A 26,293-nucleotide genomic window follows, 5' to 3' on the forward strand; every position below is an offset into this window, starting at 1 on the left:
TTATATTTGTTTTGAGCAAGACTTAATTTATCAACTCATGTATATGATTCATTTGGTTTGTCACCTTATTTTTAAATAATTTTTAATGTTTTTTTTAATCAAATTTTGACGATTAAACCAATAATCAAATTGATATTATAAATCAAATCGATCGATACGCTATTGGTGTCGTTCCCTAGATCATTACAGATGCTACTATGAAAAAATCCAAAAAAATTCGACCCGAATCAACGATGCGTCGCCAATAAAACGCTCCTAAACCCTTCAAAAAAAACTCTAAGAAAGTAGAAAAACATATGCAATGATTACTGATTAGGATCAGGAGGAGGGATAAAGTGAGAGATTGTTTAATTTAACTTTTTCAACTTTGTACTCACATATGATTAATCTTATATTTGATGTAAAAATATATTCGAATAAGAACCAGTAATGTTTTGGTCAAACATATCAGCATTTGCAGTACAAATTAAAGCAGCCTACCTTTTCAAAAAGAGATTTTTTATTTGGTAGCATTAACTGAATCTACTTTTTCTCCTCTTCTTTTCTTGCCAAGAAGAAATAAATCGTATGGATACTGTCAAATGTTGAAGATTTGCTTCTCTTATTGGCACGCCTTTTCAGTTTTGAACCTATGTGCCAACTTGGCTTGCCAAGGTTTCTCTATCAAGCGATTTGAATTTAGGTTAATCTGAAAAAGTAATTTATATTTTTAAAATTGTATTAATTTTTTTAACAATATGTGAAATTATCGAAACTTCCTCAACTCTAATATAATCTTATCAAATTAACAAATCATAGTTCATAAAAAATATTTTGAAATATCTAAAAGAGTCACATTAATAATCGCATATCTTCTTTTTATAAATACATATTTGTGATTACATGTCAGTATAAACTTTCACATATATATAATTTTACAAAAAAATTATTGGTCCAAAAAAAATAATAATTTGTTAATCATAATGTCGTGTTGCATACATTATGATTTGGGACATGGTCGGTCATGCGTGTGAAAGTGAACTCTATGGTCAATTTCAAACTTTGATCGCTTGGCCAATGGAATAAGGATAATAAATTCTTAGAATAAAATATGAGATTATTTGATTTTAGATATTAATTAGTTCTGAAATTATTTTATCCTCTTAATTATACTTAAATGATGAAATTAGCTATATCATATATTATACAAAATATTTTTATTTTTTTCATTTCACGTATCAAACGTCCCTTACATTTTGTCATAAAGCTATGGAGATTATACTGTATATAAAGCTTGTAATCTTATCCCCTAACCGTACAACCTAAATATTAATAGTACTGATATGATAGTATATAGGTTGATTGATTTATGCAATCTTTCTTTTAGGGATTTGTTGGAAAAATTGTCTTGTCAACTATGTGCCGCTATCGACTTTCATTTTATATGCTACAGTAAAGATTTCTTTTTTGGGAGTTCTGAGCCCTTATAAATTCAACTAGTTTCTTACCCTAGCTGTATCTACTTTAATAGATATTTCTATTTATTTGGGCCTGTTAAAATTTTGGGACCTAAGACACGTGTCATTTTCTTTACTCTTTAAAATCGGCCCTGGTTTGGAATTGTTCATTCCTTTGTGCACCTATTTTTAATTGAAGTATGAGTGATTTGTTCCTCTACTGATTATGGCCTTATCACTCGATTCCTACTTTATTATTTTCTGGAGAATGTGTTATGTCACACAAAATAAGGTAGGGTTTTTTGAATTTTAATGCTCATGATGCTAATTGTTTTATATTTTTTTCATAATATATAATATAGTACGTACATCTTAATATCATATTTTTTTTGGTCAGCTTGAAATTGTACAAGTTATGAAAGAAGTGAAAATGGAGTTATATATAAGAGTAACATTAGGGCATGATTTCAGGTCAGCGAACTATTTATTTTCTGCTTCCTTTAGCTAAAACAACTAGTATTTTTTTAGTTAAAATAAAGTTGTGCCTAGTGGTGTTGTTATGAAGTGAAAATAACAGAAATAATTGATATGAGATAAAATAATTCTTGTATGTTTTATTTTGGGTTAAATAGAATTTGATTTAAGAAGCTAAGTTTAAGGTTTCTTGTTCCTCTGTTCTTTGGCTTATTTGTTTTTATTATTATGTTTTTTTAATTCCTCCTATAATAGGACGGATAAACTATTTTGTAATTATACAATGACAATTGTAAAATTTCAACGAACTCAAATAGCAGAGTAAATCACACACTGCTTAATTTGTTTTGAAAACAATGCAGAATGAAGGGAGAAAGTTTGCAGTTTTTTGTTTTGTTTTGGTGTCCAAATTGACACAAGGCCTTTAAGAGTAAGACAGAGAGGTGCAATCCAAACGGAGTCTTTTTTTCATTTACCTACAACTTAAAAATCCCAACATTTATAACTATCTACTAACAAAAAGTTAGAATTAGTCGAATCCATTACTAAATTAGTCATAGCTAATGAAATTATACAATAATCAATCAGAAAAAATAGATTTAATAATAAATTTTATTGTTTGACTACGAAATAGAAGCACTAGCAAGGCTCTGCCATGTTGTTGTTGTTGTGGCATTATGTGTTCACTTCAGTCCCTAATTATGCCTCTATTTCCCGCTCTACTGGTTTAACATGTGATAACAAGTTATCTTTTTTATCAGGTTGTTAATAGTAATATTTAGTATGAGATTTAGTAAATATTTTATAAATGATTTGATTGTTTAACTTCATTTAAACCATTCATGCATAGATTTAAACTCAAAGTAACAAGGGTTATAATCCGGAGAACTTAAAAGTAAGAAATGTAGATGTGATTTGAATCAAACACTTGGACCTGATTAAAGCTACAACTATTAAATTTCAACTCTTAAAGCATATCATAATTACTTTTTTAAGGAAATTGGATCGGATCATTCATTTGGATCAACTTGAAATTATAAAGACACCACGGATAGGACATTCCTTAAACCGATGTGTTGCTTTATGATATTAAAAAGAGGAGTCTGCATGTGGAACAACGTGCTTCATTCTCTAAAACAAAAAGGAAACACTGAAGAAACTTTATCTTCTTCCCTTTTCCATATCCAAAGTTTCATGTGAAGAAATCTGGTGAAGAATCTTCTCTGAAATGCGACACGATTAATAATCTGTAACAAGTTATGATTTTAGATTTTGGAGTTATATGGTATGGTGGTTCGTCTTTATATGTGATCACATTGTCTGACTAGTGAAATAAATTAAATGATCCTACTACAGTCTACATACATTAGTAGAAACAAAGTTTTTTCCCACCGTGAATAAGTGGGAAATTTATGTTATTATACATGATTTTTCCACTCATTTCCTAGCGAACTAGCTTACTAGAAAATTGCATTGTAGGAAATAAATTCTCACTGAAATAGTGAAAACCTTCCTATTTTTTCTGTATGAAACCATTACTATTCTATCTTTTCTCATTGATTCGATTAAAAATATGATGATAGCCACGGAATGTTTTTGAGTAGAAATTTTCAATGAAAAAATATTAGTTTTTTTTGATAGTGAAATAGCGTGTTTCATTAAATTCTTCACTTTCTGTCGAGCAAAAAAAAAAAAAAAGTGGTTGCTAATAGAAGGAAAAGTCGTGATCATAATGTAGATTGCTCAATCATTCTACAAATTCTTCACTTTTATTCAAGCAAAAAAAAAAAAGTGGTTGCTAATAGAAGGAAAAGTCATGATCATAATGTAGATTGCTCAATCATTCTACAAACAGGCCCATATTTGGGTTTTAGGAAAGAATTTTTACATAAATAAACTTTTTTAGATTAATATTTATTTATTTTAGGGTATTTTTATTTTTTTAAGGGAAAAAGCTCAAATATGTCATTGAACTTTGACAAAAGGCTCATTTATGTCATCTATTAAAAGTTTAGCTCATCTATGTCATTGCCGTTTGAGAAAAGGTTCATCTATGCCATTATTTTTTAACTTTGATTTTGCAAAATTACCTAAACAACTTTTAATATTTTTCTATTGAAGTTTTGAATGAAATGTATTTTTTTGCTTCTTCTTCTCCAAGAATACTAGGAACACATGAAGAACACCAAAAATTCAAATTTCTAACTTCTTCAATTTTTTACGAAATCACCTCAAATTTTAATAGTAGCATCCCTCCAACTAGATATCAAAACTCAATATCTTTTAAGTTTGAATTCAACCTAATCCAAAAGACACACTTAAAATTTATTCAAAATTTTAAAATCTTAACCTCCTTTAATGATGGAGTTTTCGCCACAATTCTAAATTACTTGAAATTTTGAACGTAGACCCAAAAAACACTTTAAAGTTCACTATGTCTATGTTCAACATTTTGGTGTTCTTCATGTGTTCTTGGTGAAGAAGAAGCAAAAAAATGCATTTAATTCAAAACTCCAGTAGAAAAGTGTTAAAAGTTGTGGTTTTGCAAAACCGAAGTTAAAAAATAATGACATTGATAAATCTTTTTCTCAAACATCAATGACATAGATGAATCAAACGTTTAACAGATGACATAAATGAACCTTTTCTCAAAATTTGATGGCATATTTTAGCCTTTTCTCTTCTTTTAATTACGGTGTATAGCATATTTATCTTATAAAATCACCCATTATCCTCTCTCTCTTTCCCTCACCCCCCCCCCTCCCGCGTGCTTCTTCTTTTTTTCCCTCTTTTTCTTTCTCCTTTTTTAAATAATAATTAATTGTCCTAATTTAAATAGTAACTAAATGTTTGAAATTCACATATAATACTTATAATATATTTGTATTATAAATATTTTAATTATATATTCACCATATTTATTTAAAGATGCCTATAATATGTATCATAAATTAATTTCAAAAATATATTTTAATTATTATTTATTTTTTTCTCTTATTTATGGTGCTAAAATATATTATTGTATTATAAATATTTTAATTATATATTCACAACGTGCATTGAAATATGCCTATAATATATTAAATTCAAAATCTATTATAATATTTTATTTTATTTTTTCTCTTATTAATGGAATACATTAAAAACATCTTAGATGTATTACAATTAGAATTCAATATTATAAATTATTATGAATTCAATTGTTGTTATTTCAACAAATATAATATATTTCTAACAACATAAATTAATTTGAATAGTACTAGAATATTTGAAATTCACACATAATACTTATAATACAGTTATATTAAAAATGTTTTAGTTATATATCCACCACGTGCATTGAAATATGCCTATAATAATAATGCATTATATATGTATTTATATATAAAAAAATATTTAATTTAAAAAATAGTAAAAATATTATTTCTATAATAACCAATTCAAAATTAAGTTTTAAATTAAAATAATTAATTATTATTATTACTAAAAGAGTGAGAAAGAGAAAGAGGGAAAAATGGACTGAAAAAGAAGGAGAAAAACGAACAAAAAAAGAAGAGAAGAAGTAGAGAAAGAGAAAGAAATGGAAAAAACGGAAGAGAGAGAGAAAACTTCGTTTATATAAGAAAAGTAGGGGAGAGAAAAAAAAAAAAAAGGTACTTTATTTTTTTGCTATTTCGGATAAAAAAAGTATTGTAATTTTTGATAAAAATAAAATATATATTAAAATTCATAATTAATGTTATATATTATATTGTTTAAGTAAGTGGGCTTTTTAAGAACTTTGCTAAATGAAGTAAAGATATGTCCTTAAGTAAGTCTAATAGTCCAACTAGGAAAGCCAGGCCCCTGACACTACCATATGGCCCTGGCCCATTTATATTGTTCTGTCCAGCTTTTCGGGGATTTTCCCCTACTCCTAGTATTCTATCTCTATTCCTTTTATCATTTCAGCTGAAATAATGGATTAATGAATATTAATTTGCAAATCAGATGAATTTCACTAGTTTAGGTCTTAATTATGTGTGTTTATATCAGTTTAGAAAATTATCTTCTATCTCGGAATATATGTGGATCAAATTAAGTGTAATTTGTTTTAGATACGTTGTATTTAAGCGTGATTTGCATGTATATGTGATACATTGACTCTCTTTCTCGCCTCTCTTCCTATTATCCATATTATAGAATGTATCTCATATCAAAGATACGTATATGAAGGGAGAAATTTGAAGGAGTAGCATATCTAACTCGAAATCCGGTATAAAATTATTAATTAGTAAGAAAATATTTTTATGATACAAATGTTTGTGTGATTAGGTAATTTATCCATAATACTTGAATATGGACGCACCAGATACATGTATTCAATATACATGTATAGGGACGCGCCAGATACATATATCTGGGGATCAAAATCTAGCACGAATGATTTTTTTGAAAACTCATATGGAAATATGTAATTAAATCCTAAACTAGTGGGATTTGAGTTGTTTGCGGATATAAATATGGGGGATTACCTTCTTCAAAATATAGCAGAATGTTCACATGAACAGCCCAAGTGAAATGACCATAGAGTAGTCGAGCACTATCCGGCCCACAGTGAACCTTAAGGCCCATCAGTACGGCGATATCTCATGGCTTGTAAAGCATATCAATTCGCATGATTCTCACTCGATTCCCATCCTACCTACTTTATACACATTTTGTCCTTTACATTATTATTTTGACATCTAGGATTAATAATCTTTTTGGTGTATTATATTTATGCAAAATCAACATAGAATAAGTGTATAACGAAATAATACAAACATGAGATATTAACATTAGCTTGTCAGTTAGGCATAATTAAGTCAAATTTACAAAGCAAATGATTTAAATTCTTTTTGAAAAAAAAATTACTTTATTTAAAAAAACAGAAATTTTAATTGTTCAATTAGTTGATAATCTAAACTTTTACCTTGTTAGTGTGAGAGTTCAATTTGCCACCTTCTAAGTCCATTTTCCGTTGCCCCTGACCTCATTTTGTTTTTTAAAAAAAGAAAACTGAAAAATGTTAACCATGATTACTTAACAATATATTTTCTTCGCGTATTGGCTTTCTTTGTTCATGCCGAGTATTTGTAGGGAAATCATATAATTCTTGAAGCATGAAATTTGGTACTCTCAATTGTATGGGTGTGCTGTTTTGATGCAGACGATGCAATTAATTAAAACAATTAATTAATAAACCAGAAAATACGTATGTATTTGTATTTGATAGTTACAATAAGGGCCGTTTAGTTATAGGATAAACACAAAGCTAATACGTGAATAACTTTTGTTATTTAGGTATTAACTTTATACCATGTTTGGTTTGCAAATAGAATAAAAGTTATTCACGTATTACTTTTATACACTATTTGATTGCGTTTTTTTTGTAATCCTACATAATTAATACTTACATAACTTATGAGGAATCTATGCATAAGTTATGCGGGATAAAATATGGACTAAGTTATGTGGGTATTAGTTATACATGTATTAAAATAATAAATTACACATTTACCTCTTCTTTTTTTTGTCTTGATTGCTTAATCCTGTTCAATACACATTACTTAATTGTTTTTAGTTATTTTTTATTTACTCTATTGTTTTAGCTATTGATATTTATTTAAATTTTAATGTGCTATTTAGATAGTTATTTATTTTATTGAGTATAATAAATATTAGCTCACTAAACATTTTGAAATCAAGAAATAAGAATTAGCTTACTAATTATTTTAACTTTATATTACTAGATATTGCATAATTAATACCTAAATAACTAAACAATGCATAACTAATACCTGCGTAACTAAATCCAACATAACTAATAATTGCATAACTCTAACCAGTAACTAAACGGCCCCTAAATCAATAACTACAAGACATATTTTGTACACACTCATTAGGGGTTCAAAAATGATTTAAGTGATGTATATTCTCACAATATTGGGGATAGATGATAAGTATGACATACCCACTTGCAATTGATTAAATAAATGATCCTAGATAAGAAGATATATGAATGTCGAGGAATTGTAGTTACTAGGTAGTCAAATGTTATCTAAATTTACTTATCCGTATTACATTACTTTCTTATGTATTAGCTTATTCTCCGATTTTTATTATTATATGTTGTTTCTTTTGCTTCAATTATCATATTATTTATTGTTGCTATAGTTCTTTTCACAATTATTTTCATTATTACTTTTTCACTATTATATTGTATTCCCTTTTCATACATATTTTGAAATGTTTTACTTGAACTAAAGATCTATCGAAAACAACCACTTTACTTTCATAAGGTAGGAATAAGATCTGAATACACACCATCCTCTCCGGGTCACATTTGTGAAAATGTATTATTGTTGTTAGCTCACAATAATTAATTACTAAGATTAAATTATTTGATTTGATATAACATTGGACACAGTATTTATTTTTAATAAGCAATAAAGACAAATAAACAAACACAAGTTGGAATGCCCTTGGAGTCTCAATCGAAAGAAATTTGTTATCCCCTAATTCCTTGTACACCATTAAATTCCACTTCTCAAGTAAAAATAGTTTCCACTCAAATAGATATCCTATTAGAACAAAAATGAAAAACAGATCATCGTAAGATACTAATAACTTGTGATGGGAGTTAGAACAATACTTAATTTTAGCATATCAATGATCAATCTTACTAAGAATTACGTTAAAGCTGCCGATTGACAGGCAATGTTTTAGTCTAAAAGATGCTAACCGAATATTGACAACAATGTCTGCAATAGTACTAATTAAAGTAAGTAGTACAAAATGACGCTTGAAAATAACGGATTCAGAATTTTAAATTATGAGTTTTGAATTCTACAAAAAGATAGTTATTGTGTTCTGGGTCAATTTATACATATTAAGTGAATTTCTTAACATATATATACATAATTTTATCGAATCCGTAACCAGGCCTTCGCTTGATTCAAAGAGATAATGAACAAGTGATGAAGACAGCATCAACGTTAGCTATCAGCAGAAGGACATATATAAAAATATCTTGTATTGTTAATTTTTTTGCTTTTTGGGAATGTTGACATCTCTCCTATATATCTTTTAGTATTCGTCAAGTAGCTAGTACTGATGCAGAAGGGGATAAGGGGGTCCTTTAGGATTAGACAACATTTGAGACAAGCTTTTTGTTCAGTTATTTTGCTTGGCCCTATAATGTGCGTTACACTAAACCACCAGGGGAAGAAGAAATAAATAAAAAAGAATGTACTGAGCCATCTCTACTGAGGATAATATGATAAAGTCATGAAGTGATTGATATTTTAATTTGACCCATTCGTGACCTTTGGAAATCTCAGGTGTTAGCCTTCTTTTTTTTTCTTTTTTTTTTAGGTGTTAACCTTCTTATTATTGGTGGTATACATATAATTTGACCCATGTGTGACCCTTGACAAGCTTCTGCATTCGTGTCATCCTCTTATTTTATCTCAATAAGGTCGAGTACTGTGTATTTTGTACGATCAAAGTTACTTTTCTTTTTTAAAAACAAAATGAATGTAGCGTGGAAAATATTTTTCAAAAAAGTATGTTAAAGACTATTCCTAGTCTTATAACTTGAAATAATAATCCATAGAAAAGTTTAATCAATATTTAGTTTCATCACTTTTAAAGGAAAATTACTTGTGTGCATAAGTTGAAAATGCGTGAATATCTAGCTCATTAAAATATAAGCTGAAAATGCGTGAATATCTAGCTCACTTGGTGATGAGGTTCCTTTTTTAAAAAGTGGAGGATGGACAGGGGAGGGAATTCGGATAAGTACTGTGTATTTTTTAAACTTATTTTTTTTGGATTTTCCAGTCAAGGATTAACAATTAATCACACGTAGGAATGACTGATTAATTAAGAAGCGTGATGGAATAAATGAATTTCACTCTTAATTAAAAAATTTGAGTTCGAATTTTATTAATGAACTTTTTTTGCACAGAAAACACTTCACCTTTACTAGTAACTCATAGCCATTGGTCAGTTAATTCTAGCCACGTAATGGTGTTAAAAAAGGAATGATCACAATTTGTCTGGTGCAGCCGAGCCAGTCATTTTTGTATGTAGCCTCTCCCCAGACGCGGCGCTCCTTCAGATTAGGGTTCTTCAGGCGGCTTCAAATTAGCAGAACCAAAAAATGGCAGTTGATTAGATAACTGATCTATCATCTGTTAGCATAGTTTAGCATCTGATTCCTTCTTGTTTTCTCATCACATGGGTTCTCTTTTTCTCCAATTAGTACAGTTTCAGATGCTCCTCCTTTAGGTCAAACGGATCTTCTTGTTTTTGTTTTCAGTACTAACTCTAGTACTCTAGTAATGAACTCGACTAAATTTAGATCGGGCCCATTCTTGGAAGAAGCTCTCCCAACAAAATTTTTGCCACTCCCAATTAGGGGATCAAATCTAAGACATCATTCCACCACAATCCATGTTGATGTCAAACTAATCTGAAATGCTTTAAGGCATTAATTCCATTGTTACCCTTCCACAGCGAATCTGAGCCCTATTTTTATCTTTCTTCTAGGGTTTCAAGAAAATATCCAAGGAGTTCATGAGTATAAACAGCCAGCAGGTAGAGCGCGTGTATATACAGAAACCCTAGTGAGGGAAGAACACACACAAGAGATATGATAGGTCAAAAACCCTAAATCTGTGTATAGGTGCCTGCAGCTAAGCTAATTTCATCTTATAGGATGTGGGACCAGATATGGTGTGCCCGGGCAACCATTGGTTCAATAATTTGTGGTCGTGGGTTGAATAGTACACTGAGAAACATATACTCCTCTTCTTTCTCACATTCATTAATTTGACTGCAAAAATGCTCTGTAGTATGGTCATTTACCATATGGGTCTCTATTGTGATTTGAGGCGGATTCAGGATTTGAACATATTTGAAGCATCCCCAAAGATATAAACACCCTCTTGTCCGAAGATTTTATTAAATTCTCATAGAACTAGTCGATGTACTAACGTATAATTATATTAGCATTTAACTGGATGAAGTTCGCTCAATAGACGGATGGTTTGAGAATCACTTTGCATATGTTAGGTTGCTTGTTCGAAATCTTGCAACCTATACAACCCGCGCTGAAGAGCCAAGATGACCAAATGATTCAATCCAACGGATATGCTTAAGGATCCTTTTAAAATATACATGATAATTATACAAGGAATTTGTGAAGTTAACGGATGCAGGTGCTTCCATGTGGGTCTGCCTGTAAATGTGACACTACCATGCTTCTTGTTTTTTGACCAACTTTTTCTAAAGCAAAATTTAAACTTAGCACCATGTGTTCACTTCGTTTTTCTTTTTAATCTAATATTGAGAACTTGTAATCTTCACTAATACCTCTTTTTAAGTAGCTGGATTTTATTGAAAAAAATAAAATATATCTTAATAGTAGTTTCTAACTCCAGCTAATTAAATCAAGTAATTGAATCTTAGAATCCCTTTCATGTCTGTAAAGTTCTCTTTCTCGGGTCTTTCAAGTCAAATATTGCTGCTATTACTAGTATTTACTCTACCAGATTTGGGTTGGTGGAGACTCAAAGTGCATCCGGAAATAGTACAATGTAAATATAGTAAATAAAAATATTACAATAAATATAACATTTAAACTAAAATTATTGAGTTTGAATGAAATTTATATCTGCTGCAAGGAGAGTAACGCGAAGTACATAGGCTAAGGGGCCTGCATAGGATCATATGTCATCAATTATAATAGTGAAGATCACTCTCAAAAACACACTTAATTTTTTTTTTTGTTTCATATTTAAACTATCACTTATTAGTTTGAGAAACACACGTCAGTGGTGTGTATAATACACTCTCTCTACTCTCTCTAATAAAATATTCATCTTGACAAAAATTAAATAAACTATTAATATTAGTTAAAAGTTAAAGACTAAATGATTTCCACCCCCCCCCCCCCCAAAAAAAAAAAATATTTTTTAAAAAATAAATTTTAAAACATTTTGCTTACGCATCCACACACACCCCTCCACAATCTCTGTCCTTTTATTTTTTAACATTTCTTTTATAAAATATTTTACAAAAATATATCTTATTTTATAAAAAATTTGGGCGAGATATAGTAATACTTTAATCTTTAATTTTAACTAATTCTAATAATTTATTTAATTTTTGTTAAGGTGAAATATTTTCTTCATGTGGAGTGTGATGTGAGCTAGGGTCATTCGGAAACAGCCGCCCTACCTTTCAAGGTGGGGGTTAGGTCGGCGTACACTCTACCCTTCTTAAACCCCACATGGTGGAACTATACTGGGTTTGTTGTTGTTGTTGTTGTTGTTGTTGTTTTTATGTGGAGTGTGATGTGAAAAAAAATTTAAATGAAAGAGAGAATGTAGTATACACAGCATGATGAGAGTAAAATTAGGTATGAAACTCACACTCTTAATAGTTTAGGTATGAAAATCAAAAAAAAAAGAATAGTTCAAATGTATTTTTGAGATTTATCTCTTAATAATGTTAATTAATAAAACCTAGATTCTTTCCAAATGTCGTGTGTGGATTGTGGAACACTCATCATATGTTTGGATTGGAGAGCATTATATAATATATATATATATACAAAATATGTCATTTCAATTTGTTTGTGTTTTATTTTTTTTAGTCTATTTGAAAGAGAATAACTCTTTTCTAATTAATTTGACAACTCTTTGACTATTTTTTGTTGAAATATAATACAAAACATTCTTGCTCTTTGACTATTTGTTATCACTTATAAAGAGGAGAGGAAGAGAACCTTTTAAATGTTTTATTTTTTAAGAAAACTTGACTCAACAAATCTTGAGTTGCATTCTATTAAGGAAAAATTACTTGATTGAGTGTTTTTTAAAAATTAATTATTGATTTTAGCGATATTTTTTATTTATTACCATTTATAGCAATATATAGTAATATTATGATAAATCTACACTTGTATTAAAAGTGAATTATGCATACAATATAGATCTATTATAAGTGTTTTAAAATATACATTATGTTTGTCTAGTAAGAAACTAACATAATGTATTATAAGTCTATTAAAATATGTGATAAATATATTATTCATTTATAAAACTTGTATTATGTATGTTTTATAAATAGTTCTCTGCAATATGTATTAAAACTGTATTATAAATGTATTATAAGTATTTAGTGAAATTATTTTTTTATTGTTATAAATGATAAATTTTTTTATAATATTGTATATTAATGTAACTTTCCCTTCTATTAAAATATTAAATATATGATGATGGACTGGAATCTAATAATTGCAATATAAAAAGCCCATGAAACAAAATACAAAAAAGAAAAGCTATGTAAAATTATATGCAATCATCATTTAAATATCTATTGTCTTACGTACATATTACATGTTTTAAATAATGAAAATTCTATTTTTCTCGTCTCCACATCCGCAAAGCAAAACTTAACTGTAAAAGGAAGAAAGGTGGATGGAAAATAGAACTCTTTCATTGACTCAAATCATTTGGTTTACATATGCGATCATTTAAGTAAAATTGATATTCCTCTAATCTCAAAATAAGTATTCTCTTAATAAAATAATTTTATCCTAAAATAAGTGTTATCTTAAAAATTTAAGACAAATTAGTACTAATATTTTTCCAACTATACCTTTAAACTTTATATTCTTAAAAATGTTAAAAGACATTTATTAAATATTAATTTTTTAGTAAATTATCTATTGAGCCGAGGGTCTTTCGGAAACAGCCGTCCTACATTGGTAGGAGTCAGGTCTGCGTACACTTTACCCTCTCCAGACCCCACGATGTGGGATTTCACTGGGTTGTTGTTGTTGTTGTATTAATTTTTTAAGAGATAAGTGTCAAAAACACGTTTAAACTATCTATTTTTTTGAGTTTCATACCTAAATTATTGGGAGTCTGAGTTTCATACCTAAACTATCAATTATTAGTTTGAGAAACACCTCTCTTTTTTATTTTACTATCATCATGACATGTGTGTTACACTCTCTCTTTTATTTAAAAAAAATTCAAATCACACTAGACAAAACATTTCACTTTACAAAAATTGAATAAATTACTAGAATTAGTTAAAATTAAAGATTAAAATATTACTATCCCCTCCCCCCCAATTAAAAAAAATTATATAAAAAAAAAAAATTCTTACCTCCCTACACGACACCACTTTCTCTTCCCTTGCCTCCCCCCTCCCCCCTCCCCAAATTTTTAGTTTTATTTTTAAAATTTCATTTATAATTTTTTTTTAAAAAATTCCTACTTCGTCTCCCTACCCCTATCCCCCGCTCCTTCAAATAATAAATTAGACATTAATTTAATTTGTTTTAAAAAAATTTTACCCCGCCCCACTTAACACTCCTCTTCCAATTTTTTTCTCGTTTTGTTGTAGATATATATATGATTTTAGAAAAAGTATTTTTTACTTGCCGCAAGACTTTTCTTAAAATAAATTTTTTATTTTCGTTATATTCGATACGCTAGTTGAAAAATATTTTTCTAAGAATATCAATACATATCTAACACAAAACGAGAAAAATATATAAAAAAAAATTATGCTCGGAGGGTTAGATGGGTGGATATAATTTTATTTTTTAAAATTAAAAATAACAATAATTTTTTAGAAAGTAGTGGAGGAGGGGGCGAAGTATGAATTTTTTAAAAATATTTTATAAAAGAAATTTAAAAAAATAAAATGACGAGGGATTGTGGGGGGAGGGGGAGGTGGTTGAGTTGGTGAGAAAAATGTTTTAAAATTTCCTTTTCTAAAAAATAATTTCTTTTTTTTTTGCATATAAAAATACTTTAATTTTTAACTTTTAACTAATATTAATAGTTGGGACAATTTAGTTGTGTTTTTTTACACTTTTCTCATTTTTTAATAAACATGAATTTTGCTAAAATGACACTTATTTTAGTACAAAAGGAGTGATTCTCAAGATCCAAATGCTAATGTTTTGTATATTTGTTGTAATATGCTTGATATAGATTAAATGTATATATTTTTTTTGTGTGTGTGTGGGGGGGGGGGGGGGGTTAAACATATATAGATATATAGTATAATTGTAGTAAGGTTAGATTAAGTTTTCTTATATATACCAACATGGGTTGTTGTGCAGTGTTGGGACTGCCTCATCCTTAATCAGAGGTCTGGGTTCGAACCCAAGGTATAAAAAATATGTTGAAAGCACCACCCCCGAATAGACCTTGCAGTGCGCGATCTGAATTTAATCGGGACTCGTCAGGTGGAAAACGCCAAAAAAAAAGTTTTTCCTATATATAATTAAAACCAATAGTGATATTTAGTTTATTTATGTCTAGTATATTTTTTTTTCTTTCTCAATCCAGTATTCAGCATTCACAATGGAATTCGACTTATCCAGATACGAGTAGGGCCAATTTGGGGATAGTGCTTTCTACCCAAAAAAAATTCATATACCTAGGTCTTGAAATCAAAATCTTTATTTAACAGAGGAGCAATCTCATTCACATTCACTGTACTACATTCTTTGATGATATGTCTAGTGTACATACATTAGTAAAGCAAAGAAACTTTGCAATTTTAACAAAGCTACAAGCAGGTTGACAAATTAAGATCCTAATTAATTCTCTTCAGGTCTAATTATGCATATTTCCTACATATTTTAGGTAAAAATTAGGAATAAAAAAATGTTGATCACAAAAAATAAAGGTAAATCATTTGGGAATGTCACCTATGAGGATATGTCTTATTTCTTGTTCCCCACTTTTGTGCATCTCTTTTTTTGGTTCATTTAACCTATCCATTACCTTTCTCCTTTTATTTCTTCCTCACTTTCTTCATTTAACCTTTTATTCTCATTAAGCAATCATTTTAAGGTACTATATGTCACTACCTATTTCTTGGTCCTTAAGGCCACCCATATATTTATCATCATCTCTTAATAACCTTTTGTGAGTGCTCTTCTCCTTTGCTTAATCCATCATCCCAGCAATATTAATCGGAGATTGTGTGGGGTTTGACATGACCCCTACCCATTCGAAAGTCCACACGAAGGAGAACATAAACCTTAGTTTCTCCGGATATATGTCCAATATTTCTATGTTAATTAATTGATTTAAACTATGATATAAACAAAATTGGAGAAATTAATCTAATCTAGTGCCTTTAATTTCTCTAACATCTTGTTTTTTGCCTAGATTTAAGGCCATTGCTTTAATAGTACACATTCTACATCAATGAAGACCCCTTATTTTTCATATACTTTATACGGTTAGTGTTCATCATTGTTATCTCTTCCTCTTTTAAACTTCATATATATTGCGCGTATTCATTCTAATATATGGGAGATCAGTATCCTTCATCCATCTTGCTCGTCTAATGAATCATAATCGACTTCTTTTTTTTCTCTATACCACCCTTCAAGGGTCGTCGCAGCTAATTTCACTTAAGTTATAGCTCTACTAGTGTACTAGCTTCTTGTTATTGGTGTTTCACATACTCTTTCATCACATGATATCGATATAAGAGCCTGTTTGACTTAACTTAGAGGCCGTTTGGATTGACTTATAAGCTATTTTCAGCTTTTTTTAGTGTTTGGCTGGCCAATTCAAAGTCATTTTGTGCTTAAAATAAGACTCAATAAATAGTTGAGTTTATTTGGATGAACTTATTTTAAGCAGTTTATAAATTGAAAACAGCTTATAAGTTCAAAAAAAAAAAATTGGCTTGCACCTATTTTTTTAGCCAATTTTTTTTAACTTATAAGCAGTTTTCAACTTATAAGTTGCTTAAAAATAAGTTAATCCAAACAGGCTATTATCTAAAATAGCTTGTTATAAGCTTATGAGCATGTTCGGCATTTGAGATTCTCTTTTTTAATTAGTTTTAACTATCATACTTAATAATATTATCCACTAGCTAGGTCGAGAAGATTTGATTTTGAGAAAGGCTTTCTTGAAAGTATATCATTTGGTACTAACAAATCATAATTATTGAAACAGTCGGCATATCTTAACTATTTGTCTTCTACCTGAAATAAAAATTGCGTCTTGAAATAGTGGAAAAGCTACTTATAGGGCATTAATTAGTGTCACTGATCAGATCAGATGTGACTTATTATTAGTAAGAGCAAATACTATGAACCTAGAAAATCATCCTCAACTAAATATAACAACATTATCCTCAATTCTGTGACTTTTGTGACAAAATCTAAATTTTGCAGAAATGAAAAGTTTTGTTTATCTTTATGACCAACTACAAAATAATGTCAATTACTGAAAGTATTGAAAGGTTTCACATCGGATGAAAACGGGAAAGGTAATCTCCTTATAAGGTCTTGGTAACCTAGGTTGAGTTAGGCTTTAGATCCATTTCGTTTCATAGTATCAGAGCAGGACTCATATCCCGCCAGTTCTTATTTATCGACGTTGGGAGGTGGGGTATTGAAGAGTCCCACGTCGAATGAAAAATGAATGGGTGGTCTCCTTATATGGTTTTGGACAATCCTCTCCCGATAACGAACTAACTTTTGGGGTGTAGTAAGATCTAAAATCAATTTCTTTATCAGAGAGGGCAGAATTAATGCACAACTAAAATAAGAGAATCTCTTGGCACTCAAATCAGTAGAGGGATATGATAGAATTACAGTAATGATTCTGGCAACGATGCCATATTTATGAATTATGACCATTCATCTCAAACTACTTTGATACACCTAATTCAAAATTTGTCTTTTCATCCACTTAGGTGAATGGAATGATAATCAAGTAGTAGAGAAACTAATTAAGAAGTGCTATAATTACTATATCATTTTATTCCTTTTTATTTGCCATACAAAGGCAAGAAACAAGGAATAACTAATGAAGGATTAAGGTCACTATTGATGATTTAAATATTCTGCACTGACATACATCAGATGTTGATATGGAGAATTATTTGATTGATTTCAGGAAAACAAGATCTTTAAGGCCTCTATTTTCCAGGCCGACTCTAAATGTATTACGTTAACATTAAACTATAGACTTCGTTAAAACTGTATGGCTACGCTTAATACAACAACAATAACAATTATTTTGTTATGCCTCAATTTCAAATAAGTTGAGATAGACTATATAAACCTTCGCTATTTCCATGTCGATTCCCTCATTTGAACTGTTCAATGTTATAAAACCTACTTTACTAGCGGCTGGAGTTCTCTTCTCTATTACTAACATAATCATATCTAACAAGTCTAGAAAACTCATACATAGGAAATATCGGACCTCAAGTTAATGTACTAACATGACTAAAACTTAATTCCAACAATTTGGTATCCCCTATATATATAGAGAGAGAGCGCTTGTTTCACTTTCATGGATTCGAAGAGATTGTAGGTCTTTCAAGATCATTTTAGTATATTGTGAAACTGTTACAATTAAATGTTCGTCTCTAGCGATTTTCTCATTTTATCTTATGTGTACTAGCTACTTGCACCTTGTGTTGAATGAGGTTTAAACACTTTTTATTTTGTCTAATCTTCTATGACAAAACATCCATCATAGCATTCATATTAATCTATGGCGCTCATTCATGGATATGTTTGACTTTTGATGCCAAGCATTAAATCCTATATGTACAATATTGTTGATTTTGCTGCTATTCCATGTAGAGCTTGACTTTCATCATTTTGGCAAGATATCACTTCTATCACATGACACACCTATAGCACTTCTCATGATTTGTTTCAATCATCCTTATTATTTTGATTTTATGTGTAATACTTTTATCTATCATATCATTCTCCCGGAACATTAAGGCTAGTTATCTGAATCATTCACAGTTAGGCAACTAAATTCCGTCTAATCTCACCTCTACCTCATTTTCCCTATGTTTCTGCTCAATAAAACATGCAGTTTTTCATGCATATTTAGATATCCAGAAGGCCCTATAGTAGATTTTGTAAGCCTTCTGATTTTTTGTGCATCACTCAAGACTCGGTGTTGTATTGAGGTCAGCTTTAGCCCCCCTCTGCATACAACACAACCCTATCTGGTAATTGATTTTAAAAAAAAGATTTAATAAGGATGTAATATGCTAATTATAAAGAAGTTAGAAATTTGTATTGTATAATATAATATTTTCGAATCTTAATTTCTACTACTGTGATTGCAACAAACTAAAAATGTATTTGTCCTCTATATGTGTTGCATCTTATCATGCAAATAATAGTTTTGGAATACTTTTGAAACTTCATCAGAATATATATATTAGTGGAAAGTTACCTAAACATTATCTATAGAAGAATTTTGACTTTAGGAAATTAAGTTATGTTGAATATATATGAGATGCTTAATTAGAATCTAGAATATATATATATATATATATATATATATATATATATATATATATATATATATATGAGAAACCTTAATTCACAATAGCTTTGTTTCTTTTCTTAGTTAGGCATATGCCTTGGTATTGTATTTCATCAAAAGTAGCTTAGACGAGGTGATTGAACCTTACCTCCAAATTACACAACTAATTAAGATTGATTTGATTACAATCAATCTTGCAGAGACTTTCATAAGAAGTCGTTTCACTTTATAATGTTAATACTTAGATTTTTATATAAAGTCAATTTGATGATTCAATATAACTAAGCAGCTAAACACTCAAAGAATGGAACTACCAAGTTAATTGTTCCCATCTTTAATGATTAATTATTAATGGAAATTAGTCTAGTCTCTTTTTTGTTAAATATTTTTAGGTGGTCTTTTTTTTTTTGGATTGAGAATGACTTAAAGACAAGAATGAGCCTATTTATAAATACAAGTTGTTTTCATGAAATACACACAATAATAAAATAGACAAATTCATTTTTACATTACCAACATGACCAAATAGCCTTCTTCTGGAGTTGCACTAAATCAACAAGCTTAAGTAGAACTTCCTTGCCCTAATTAACCTTCCCATAACTTCCCAGAATACTGGAAGTTCATCAATTGATGCTGCAGCAGAAAAAATAAAATAACACTTGCTATTAATTAATAAATCCGATCGGAATAATAATAATAAACAATATTTTACTAATTAAATTAAAACATACCTCTTGAGAAATTTCAGTATTGATTGGGTGATAGTTGAAGTTAAATGGGCTCCAATTGGCCGTATCCACCAAATTAAAGCTATCAACAACATTCATAATATTGGTCGTATTATTATAACCAGCTTGAATACCTGATTGATGATCTTCAAATGTAGTCCAATTAGATCCTAATGATCTTTTTAAATCATCGTTGACATCTATGGATTTACCAATATCTTTATTGTTGTTATCATTTAGGCTGTTCTTTATTTTTGTTCTTTCCCTTGCCCTTGCTCTCGCTTGCTTCCTCGACTCCTTTGCAATAACTGGATGAAATATTGTCCTACGAATCGACCTAACCTTGTTCTTCTGTTGCTTATGAATAACATTATTGATATTAATGGCTGCTGATTCGTCGATTACTCCGGATATAACTTCACATGACTCGGAAGGAGACGATGCACCACCAATATTAGGAGTAGTACCGCTGCATTTTTCTTTGTTTATTTTCTGAACGAGATCGTTGATGGCTGATTCTGACTTTTTGAATAACCATTCTACAGTTTTGCTGGCCTTATCGAACCCGAGCATGTCTTGCAAATTGAAGAATTTGGGAGCGACTTCAAGTGAAAGCCTCATTCTTCGGTCTCTTGGGCCGTGTGCCGTATTAATCTTACTGTGTCTATCTTTCTTCGAAGTTCTAGCACCAGCACCAGCACTCGCACTTCTCTTGTTGTTTTTTCTACGAGTAGTCGTACTGCTCCTCTCATCCTTCTTGTTCTTGCAGCCCTTAACTACTAATTGATCTTCTTCTGGCTTATCTAATTTGTTGGAATCAACTTCTTCTGCCATTATATTAGTATCGAGATTATTCTGATCGTGATCAGGTTGGATGAAATGAAGATCATGGAAATATTGGATGAATTCGGGTTCGTATTGCATAGAAGGAGATGGAATATTAATGTGAAAGAAAGCGGAAGAGCTGGAAATATTGGGGCTGTAATTGCTCGAAGGGTACATCTTTAAAACTTGCCTTATATTCAAAAAAAAAAACAAAAAAAAAACTGCTTGATAAGGACAACCTAGCACACTTCTATTGAAGTTGAAAGAACCACAACATCAGCTTCTTGAGTTTGTCAATTTAATAAGCTAGCTAGCTAGCTGCATCAACAAAAGGAAAAAAAGAGGTGATAAATTAATGAAGACTTTTTTGAGAGAGACTTTTCATAATTCTCTTGGATATATAAATTTTGAATAAAAAGAGAGACATATAGAGATAAAGTGGGAAAGGATATGTGATTTATTTTTTTCAATATGATGATGATAACAAAGCTTTTTGGTTGAGAAGGACAGGAAAAATGTGTGGTTTTACATGTATGTTGCTTGGTGTGTGCTTAATTATGATAATAATAGCTAGCTATAGTGGCTATTTTTGTGTTCGTTCGAGTGTGAGCATTATAAGCTAGCTAGCTGGAATATATTAACTAGTGAGAAAGACAGCCATGGTGGTGTATGTTCTTGTTGACAAAGAAAGAAAGATGGAGATATAAAGAAGTCATGTTATGTTATTACCTGCATAGAGACAATAAGAGGTGTAATTGTACTTCCATGTTTACAAAAGGCTCCCTATCAGTTATAAAGATAAAGAAGGCTTCGCTTGCCCCGTGGATGAGTGGTCAATTTAGTGGGTTAGATTTCAGATTTAAATTATAGCAGAAACAAAAATATTACTAAGTGATTTCTTTTTATTTGTGTACATAATATCTATTATTTATGAAAGTTGATAAATATTCTGTAAAATTAATTGAGGTGTGTATAAATTGGCGCAAACACCACACAAAAAGGCCTCTCTGGCTAGCTCATGTGGGAGTTTTGAGGTATGAAAGGGAATTTGGGAAAAAAGAGTGGAGGGGACACTCTAGTACTAGTTACAACTGATTTTATATGGGAAGTGAAAGGATATTATCGCTAAAGACTACTCTAATTTGTGCCCCTTAGCTTCAAGTTCACGTGATAGCAACTGACATATACTTTGACAAAAAAATACCCTTCAACTCCCCTCTTTCCTAGCTCCATCAACCACCATCTCTTCCACCTCCATTTTCTCCATAAAAAAGAAAAAAAAAGAAGAAAAAGGAAAGGCCCTTAAGTGATCCCTAACTATCTAAAATAAATAGTGGGGTTGAGGGTTAGCTGACTTTTATTTCTGTTTTCTCCTTTTAGTTTAGCTTTAATATATGTTACTCGAGTCGAGAGTCTTTCAAAAATAATTTTTTTTTACTTTCATAAGATATAGTGTAAGATCCAGAAAAGATTTTACTGGGTATGTTGTTGAGCGGCAACTAAATTGGTGGATTCTCTGCTTCCCACAGTGGAGGTGAAGGGGGTCAGACCATCAGTAGAGTAGCATCCCTTTCTCCCCTAATCCTCTCCTAATGTGAAGAAACAAAACTAAAATAAACAAGAAAATAATTATTTGGTTGTGAGCTTTTGCCTTAAGTCTTGACTCAAAAGAGGAAAAATTAGGATCCTTTAATTCCCTCTTTTTTGTTTCGGAAGAGTTTAATTTTTTGAAAAATATTTTCTTCAAGGAAACAAATTCATTAAAAATGAAGAAAATAACTTTCTTAATTAAAATAAGAAAAATAAGTTATAAAAGTGTTATCGTAAGTTCAATCATTATTTCTTCCAACACTCCACCCCCTTCCTTGATCATCTCAACCCGTACCACCCTTGAATCATCACTTTCCATTCCATCCCGCTCACATAGTGTTTAATTTGCTATGCATGTAAATGTTTGTTAGATAATATTTTCTTGTTTATTTATCAAACACTAAAAATAAAGTAAAAAACTCACTTATTATCTAATAAAATAACTATTTTACATGAAAAATCTTTTCCTTCGTACCAAACACACCCATAAGTTGAAGTATTATCAGTTTTGTTCCATTAGGTTTTAACATAAAGTTTGGTATGCCAAACTCCAAGATGCAACTCTTTCATATCTATAAAGATATGACATCTGGGCCTAAGTTAACCCCCAAAGTTAGCTCATGCCAAGAGGATTGTCCAAGTTCATATAAACAGACCAACAGTTCATTCTCCAATCAATGTGGACTTTTACCCACTCTAACACCCCCTTCACACCCGAGCCCAACTAGAGCATGGACCGAGAGCCCAAATGGGATGAATTTGGCTCTGATAGTAAAATATATGACACCTGAGCCTAACTCAACCCCAAAAGTTAACTCATAATGGGAGAATTGTCCAAGTCCATATAAGCAGACCACCAGTCTATTTTTCAATCAATGTGAAACTTTTAACCACTCTAACAATATCAATGATGATTGGAGGGAAAAAACAAAAAAAAATGTGTGGTATTTAATTTGGCTAAGACAAGATTCACAAAGTATATATTTATCCCCTTTAAACGTTCCTTTTGAGTTCAACACTGAATGAAGTTATACGTATACGTACGTGGCCAATTCCAAACTCGACAAGCAACAGTATTTCAGAGAAGGAGACAAAACATATTACCTCAGATTTTGGGAGTATATATGTATAGTAATTGTATGTGTAGAGTAAGGGTTGCTAGAGCAGAAGCTACGATGGCCTCTTTCTCACGAGTAGTCAGTCAGTCCTTTAGAAAATTGTTTTAAGGCAAAAGCAACTTTTGACCAGAATACTCAAAACTACATGTCATTTTCACTAAAAAGAGAAACCTCTCTCTTCCACAATCAAAAACAAACACCACCACTCTTTCTTACCCCACTTTTTTAATTTTTCCATCAGCATGACTTTCTACCAAGTCTAGATAATGATAGAGATATATTTTGGTGTTTAATTCGAGCAAAATAGCATATTATTAGTGTAGCACACATTCATTAAAAAAAAATGAGTTCTACTTGTACTTGCTACTCATGATGTTAACAAGACTAACCTTGAAAAACCTACCCATTAAGCCACTTTGTCCATCTACTTTTAGTGTTTTCTTCTTACAAGCATTTAGAATGCAAAATTTACCAATTTATCTGATTAATTTGGATAAGTAAAGCATTTTCTATTTTTTTTTTTCCTTCGCATAACGAGGTGTACTCGAGTAACACCTCGTTTAAGATGGTAATTATTTTGTACTTGTTATCAACGTTCGCGGACCTTTCTTAAATGTTAAAAAATTACAAAAGTTTCATATTAATGGTTAATGAGATGAATAGATTTTTTATAAAATTTGGGCAATCATTTTTTTTTTGAGTTAGCTTTTGAGATTTGAGTTAGATCTAAAATCTAATTTTACATGATATCAGAGCAGACTCATCTCACTCAGCAAATTGAAGAGATAAATTTGCTTGTGATAATATTATTTACATTAGTTGTCTCTCTTTATTTAGGTTTATACTATTCTATCAAAATTGTTGTACGTGGAAAAATAGGTTTAGTTTTAGAATTTTTTTACCAATTGAAATTTTGATTGTATCTATGATTAAAGAGATAAATTTGCTTTTGATTATTAAATTTTAGTTTGTTATTAAAATTTACGAGCTTTTATTGAATATTCTAATTGGTTTTTTTTTCCCTTGCAGGTTCATCATTGTCTTGTATAAGCGAAGACATGCTTTCACTATTTGGGAAGTCAAGCAGAAAACTTATATTTTTATGACTCTTGACAAATTAAATGAAGTTCACGTCGTTATTTACCCATTTATTTATTTAGCTAGGAATTTTCTATACTTCTATATTATTTCAATATAGTTTCTAATTTCCTTTCAAAAGGTAAAACTGTTTCTAATACTACTACACCATATATCTAGCATCTTGAAATTATTAGTGGGTAAAATAGTAATAGAAAGTACTCTGTGCATAATTTATTACTATATGGTACTAACCTAAAATTGAGGGAGAGGGTTTTGTTGTCTTATCAAAGAAAAAAACATTTTCTGTTGTTTTGTTTGAACGAAGCTTACTTTGTAAAAAAGTATTGCAAATTTGTAATTTTTTTTTATTTACTACCTTAAAAATCCATTCATATGTCGATATAAATTAGTTGGGAGCGTCAAAAATCCTTAATTATTTTTATAATGTTAATTATAAACTTGAAAAATTATGGAGTCCTAAAATATATGGTTAGAAAAAAATATATGAAGAATTAATATTAATGATTTTTTTTTGTGTACATGAAAAAAGGGTCCTAAAAATATTTAGAAAAAAATAAATATTATAAAATTTATTATGATGATCGCCGTAAATCAGTGTTTCGAAATTTATGTTTAAGGAAATTCTTTTGAACGTTTTTTTAAAACCTTTTTGCCTATTTTTGTGAACCTTTTTTGGACTTTTAATAAAACCTTTTTGCCTATTATTTTAAAAGTTTTTTTTACTTTTTTTTTAAATCAAGTTAGTTGGATAAAGATCATTCGGAATTTAAGAATAATAAAAAAATCTTCTTCACTTATATATATAGAGAGAGTAAGCTCACAACAGAATAAAGCATTTTCTGTTAAAGAATTTTTCATTTACAAAATTCGAACTCGATCAGGGAATATTTAATCACTTCATCACATTTTTTTTGATAGTTATTCTATTTCTGTTTTGCTTATGATGTTTACAAGACTTAGCTCCCTTAAATCCCTAGCCATTAATTGAGCCCACTTGTCCATCTTCTATCCACTTTTATGTCATTTTTAGCTATCTAACTTCTTCTTCATTGTTAAGCCCTTTTCCACAATTGAAAGATATTCATCTTTGCAAGCCACTATCATCCTCCTTTCCATATATACATGCCGCCTTTGCAAATGTCTACACATTGCACCCTTCAACTTCAAGTCCTAAAAAGTAGGGGGGTGGGGTGGGGAATATATATATATATATATATATGTGGGGGGGGAGGGGGGGGTGTCCTATTTAAGAATTTAGACTGTCTGTCATTATTGTCATTATTATGAGACCACAATAAATGGTCTACCTGAAGGGGTTGTTCTGGAAGTTGCTTTCACAAGTTTAGATAACTATGAACAAAAAAGGGATGATGTATAATGTTCCATTTAAGGTTGGGTGGCAATGAGAGTTTATATTACCCTCCTAGAGGGAAATTTGTTCACGCTTTGCACGGTAATTGATATAACAATCATTTAGAATGATTTTTTTTTATTAATAAAAAGATAAATTTTATTTTGATTAGAGATTTTAGAGTCGAGACTTATTTTTTCTTTTAAATAATTATATATTTACTTATGGGTATTAAAAATAGCATAATTATTTTTAACAAAATAAGTAAATGGAAAAA

The 26,293-nt window shown here is 30.0% G+C and overlaps 1 protein-coding gene and 1 long non-coding RNA gene across 2 annotated transcripts; one reads left to right on the forward strand and one right to left on the reverse strand.

Moving 5' to 3' along the window:
• Positions 1-1,674: 1,674 nt before the first annotated feature.
• On the forward strand, positions 1,675-20,634 carry LOC129895830 (uncharacterized). Its single transcript, XR_008767862.1, has 3 exons — positions 1,675-1,728; positions 1,834-1,907; positions 20,577-20,634. It is a non-coding gene; the product is annotated as an uncharacterized LOC129895830 (long non-coding RNA).
• LOC129895829 (transcription factor TCP12-like) lies at positions 19,749-21,120 on the reverse strand. Its single transcript, XM_055971600.1, has 2 exons — positions 20,035-21,120; positions 19,749-19,936 (listed from the first exon to the last, which is right to left on the reverse strand). The coding sequence occupies exons 1-2, from the start codon at positions 21,031-21,033 to the stop codon at positions 19,889-19,891; spliced, it is 1,047 nt and encodes a 348-aa protein (XP_055827575.1). The 5' UTR covers positions 21,034-21,120; the 3' UTR covers positions 19,749-19,888.
• Positions 21,121-26,293: the final 5,173 nt, after the last annotated feature.

The sequence above is a fragment of the Solanum dulcamara genome, chromosome 7, assembly GCF_947179165.1.
Source record: "Solanum dulcamara chromosome 7, daSolDulc1.2, whole genome shotgun sequence".
Taxonomy (NCBI): Eukaryota; Viridiplantae; Streptophyta; class Magnoliopsida; order Solanales; family Solanaceae; genus Solanum; species Solanum dulcamara.

Excerpts from the sequence above, each read along its gene's own strand:
- LOC129895829 (XM_055971600.1), bottom strand. The coding sequence starts at position 21,033 with ATGTACCCTTCGAGCAATTACAGCCCCAATATTTCCAGCTCTTCCGCT. Across the intron at positions 19,937-20,034 it reads ATACTGAAATTTCTCAAGAG|CATCAATTGATGAACTTCCA; the intron begins GTATGTTTTAAT and ends TTTCTGCTGCAG.